General features: G+C 39.6%; 1 protein-coding gene across 1 annotated transcript; it reads right to left on the bottom strand.

Annotated features, from left to right (window-relative positions):
• Nucleotides 1–1,046: 1,046 nt before the first annotated feature.
• On the bottom strand, nucleotides 1,047–4,130 carry LOC130919153 (regulator of G-protein signaling 2-like). Its single transcript, XM_057841632.1, has 7 exons — nucleotides 3,908–4,130; nucleotides 3,248–3,304; nucleotides 2,946–3,175; nucleotides 2,765–2,854; nucleotides 2,461–2,522; nucleotides 2,096–2,262; nucleotides 1,047–1,946 (listed from the first exon to the last, which is right to left on the bottom strand). Exons 3-7 carry the CDS (start codon nucleotides 3,038–3,040, stop codon nucleotides 1,767–1,769), a joined length of 594 nt encoding a protein of 197 aa, XP_057697615.1. The 5' UTR covers nucleotides 3,041–3,175; nucleotides 3,248–3,304; nucleotides 3,908–4,130; the 3' UTR covers nucleotides 1,047–1,766.
• Between the last annotated feature and the right edge of the window lie 270 nt (nucleotides 4,131–4,400).

The raw sequence follows: 4,400 nt of genomic DNA, 5'->3' as shown, positions 1-4,400 counted from the left end.
AAAAATCTATATTTTTGGACTAAAACTTTTGAATTTTCTGACAAAAACATTTTGAGTAACTGGGTAAAACTTTGCATTATATTTCGTCGACTAAAACTAGGTGAAGACAAACATTTTGAAATGACTAAAATATGACTATGACTAATAAGGCTAGGTTCATACTGCAGGTCTTAATGGACGAATCCGTTTTTTTCATGTTTTTCTGACTCGAGTGAGGCATTAACTTGACGGTCTGAACGGGACAAGTCGCATAGAAGTGGACCATTTCAAATCCGATCTGGGTCACTTTTGTATGTGGTTTAAGTACGATCTGGGCCACATTTTCCCAGAATATCGGTCTGAACTGTCAAGTCTCCCAAATCGGAATTCATGCAGCAATTACGTCATCAAAGCGCAAGAGCGACGGCATGCTGTGGTAGCGGTGCAGCTGTGCGTTACCTCCTAGCTTGCCTTGGACACAGCTTATGGGGAAGGGTCGGCTTGACAAAAAAGATTAAAATTGGTTGAGGTTAATTAAGCCTGAGAATGATCGGTTTTCTCTCTGCTCTATATGAGGAGTATTTCAAGATTGCTTACACGGCCGAGAGTTTGGGCAAACTGCCTGTATGTGTGTGTGACATGCACGGACAGTGCGTGCATGCTGTCGATCCATGTCAACTTTGAATATAAGCCTAAACAGGGATTATTTATGTCTATTATTTGTGTCCTCTTTTTGGAAATAAAAATGTGATCGCCCTGGAATGACAGATGACAGCCAGAATTTGTAGTCATTTGCTTCTGCGCATGCGGGTCTTCTTGCTCAGCGCGTGTCGGACTGCGAATTAGTGCGCATGCGTAATACTTGAACGTTCTCAATGGACACGCTATAAAAACAGATATGACAAAAAATCGGATTTGTGCATGAAGACCTGCGGTATGAACCCAGCCTAAGTATGTTCGTCCAAAAGACTTAGACTAAAACAAAAATGAAAAGGGTTGCCAACAACAACTCTGTTTTCCGGCTTCTTGTAGTATTAATGATTTATAAAAGCATAAACACTGCAACATCAAGGGCTTCATTTTATTTATAGCAAAGGGCTGTTGTCCCATACATAATACGAAATAATGAAATACATTAAAACGGATCTTCTGAAGAATCAGCAAACTGAAAATAAAATTCATATTAAGTTGTACTTCTTACATGCAATACTGCTTCTAGCACATGAAATGGAAGAAAAAAAAACAATCACATTAAATGTTTCAGTGATGAAAAAAAATGTTGTTTACTATAGTGCATACAGTGTATAACGGGTGCCCAAGTCTGGTCCTTGAGAGCTCCTATCCTGCTTGGTTTCCATGTCTCCCTTCTTCAACACACCTGAGTCAAATAATCAGGATCGTTATCAGGCTCCAGCAGACCTTGCTGATGAGCTGATCATTTGATTCAGGTGTGTTAAAGGAGGAAGACATGGAAAACAAGCTGGGTAGGGGCTCTTGAGGACCGGACTTGGGCACACCTGCTGTATAACATCTCTGCTTTAAATTTAGTGTTTGATGTATAATCGAAGCATGATACAGTATATTAAAATAGTTCAGAAAAGTGTCGTGAACAAAAGGTAACATACATCTCATCAGAAACAATCTGTGAAAAAATAAGCTTAAAACAGCTTAACCTGTACAGTACTTTCCACACTTGTGAATGTTTGCGGTCACAAACAGTATGTCCCTTATGTCCGTTTGATTGAGGCAATTCTGGGATTTTATTGTCATCATTCACGCTCAAGCCTTTAACGGCCTCTTCTAGCATCTGCCAGCAGTTCTTTGTAGAGGTCAGAGTGGATAAACCTTGGATAGGAGTTGTTCTCCATCAGGCTGTAGACTTTTCCTTGAGCTGTCAGAAAGCTGGCCACATTCAGCTCATTGAGACTCTGGATTATTTTGTTTTTTGTGTAAAAGTCAAGGTTGACCTGTAATAAAAGAGTAACAATGAAACTCTGGCTTCCTCTAGTGCAGAACAAGTACTCAGTGGTGCATGTTCCAACTGAAGTTAGAGAATCAGTTTAATAAAGCTAGGTGGAGAGAAAAAATATATTTCAAGGCACGTAGTAGCAATTACCTCTTTGGGAGCTTCACTTTTAATGAACTCCTCATAAATGCTGATGGCTTTGGATGTCAATTCTTGGTGTGATGAAAGCATCCTGAAATCCTCACACGCGTTCCAAAACTCAATGTTTTCCTCGCAGTACTCTGTCTTCAGGAAAATGAAAAAGACCATCTTGCCATCTGGGGGAATCAGACAAACAAAAAAAGACATCATCTTCTGTTCATATATGCGAAGGTGGCATTAGTATAGAATTGTCACAGTCGTAGCCTGTTTAAATTGATGGCAATAAAGCTGTCTCCTTTGAGCACACAGTAACCGTCTGACCTTTGGAACTCAATTATGTAATAATGGGTATAGAGGGGCCGAAGGATGCTTACATTTATGACTAAGTAGTTTGTCAAGAGACTGCGCCCACTGGATCACATCATCTGCAGTCGGCCTGAGGAAAGACAGCTCAAATCAGTCATCAGGTTGAGTCAAAGATATGCAGGAAATTGACAGTAGTCAGGAAAGTGGTCATTGTTAAAATGCAACAGTTAAATATTGTTAAATGTTGTCTGTCTGTATTAGAACAGATGTGACACATTACTGTCTCTTTAAACATATCACCACCCCCAAATACACTAAGTTATCTTTCGCAAATAGGAGTCATTATTCAGTTATCAGAATGATTAAATATACCTGTGTGATTTAATCTTCCTGAGATTTGACATTGAATTGCCGGAGTTTGTCTTCAAAGGGAGCCCAAGTCTGCTTTTCCAGTTTCTGCCCCTGGGAAAAGAAATAAGGCAATACAGCATTAAGTTTTATGCAGTAAAAGGTCAGACTCACCATATACTTTTATATAGAGGCTCTTACTTACATAATCGCCTTTTTCACTTTAGACGGGTCCTTAGGTTTCGTACAGTCAGTGGAAGCCACGCTCCAGTGAGACGCACTAATTAGGTCCTCCTTCATGCTTCTATCTCCTGTCCCTGTTTTGACTTGCTGCCTAGCACCTAACTTTATAGTTTGCCTCCAGAAGTGTGATCTGCTGCTTCCAAAGGGGAGGCGTGGCTGGCGCGATAGCTCTTTCACACAATTGGCCCTTTGCTTTAAATGACAAACATAGTTATGACTCAAATCACTCGGAAACAATTGTCATTTATTGCATAAACAACACACCTCAAACTTGCAATCAGTTTCTGTCCACTTTCCATCTTCCAAATCTTTTTTTTTCTTCTAAAATGTTGAAAAAATTTGTCTTTGATTAGTCATCACACATCCACATGCCAAGAACACAACCTTTCCACCCAACTACAGCATGCATTAGGTGTAACATTGGCACACCGTGACTGAGGAGTTGGCCTTCTACCTATCTGATAATGACCTAAAGCAGCAAGAATTACAGGTACTTAATTGTGAATTTGAACACAGCGTGCAGTATTCATCTCAAATGAATCACTAACAGTGCTGCTCCAAATATCATAAGGTCATTTAAGGTTTGACAGGTTGACATGTGCATCAGGTTCTCAGCAGAGCGAAGGAAAACTTGTTTTACACACAAGTACGGAGTACCTTACACAGTACCTAAAGCAGTGAGTTAAATTCGAATTGTTTGTGGAATAAAATTAAAAACAACGTTGCATGTCAAACTTGGTGGTGCCAGAAAGCTGGATGAATATGTAAGATTTGCACTTCAATTATTCATTAAATGGCTGTATTATTATGACAGACATGAAAGAACTAGTGAAATACTAGTACTACAAGTACGAAAACTTGCGTGTACTTGTACCACAAGTATGCGTACTTGCATGGACTTGTACTACAGGTAACTGTACTTACGTGTACTTGTAGTACAACTTGTACTACTTGCGTTCATCAAGCATCTTTCAGTTTGAGATATAAATAAGCCAAAAATGCTGTCCCATAGATGTTTGAATCCCACAGGAGTGCTTTGTTGTTGCATGTTATACCACAGTGCAAAATAGTTCCATGAAATTACTGTGCAAATAAATCTAAGAAATACATGTAAATCAAATAGATTATTGGCAGAAAATACATCCTAGACAGGGGTCACCAACTCCAGTCCTCAAAGGCATCTATCCAGTCTGCTTTCAGTCTCTTCAGTCTTATCCAGTCTCCCTCCTCCAACACACCTGAATCAAATAATCAGGATCATTATCAGGCTTTTGGATAGTTTGCTGATGAGTTGTTCTTTAATACATATTGACTAATCCGAGTTGTGGTGGCCTCTAGTGGTTGCTGCCATTTACACGCCTCAGTAGCAGCCCAGCGTCAATCAATTATACTGAAAGGTGAGACATTTGACAATACT

Source organism: Corythoichthys intestinalis, chromosome 7 (assembly GCF_030265065.1).
Source record: "Corythoichthys intestinalis isolate RoL2023-P3 chromosome 7, ASM3026506v1, whole genome shotgun sequence".
NCBI classification, from domain to species: Eukaryota; Metazoa; Chordata; class Actinopteri; order Syngnathiformes; family Syngnathidae; genus Corythoichthys; species Corythoichthys intestinalis.
The sequence above is the reverse complement of the archived record's forward strand: the minus strand, read 5'-3'. Positions and strand labels throughout refer to the sequence as shown.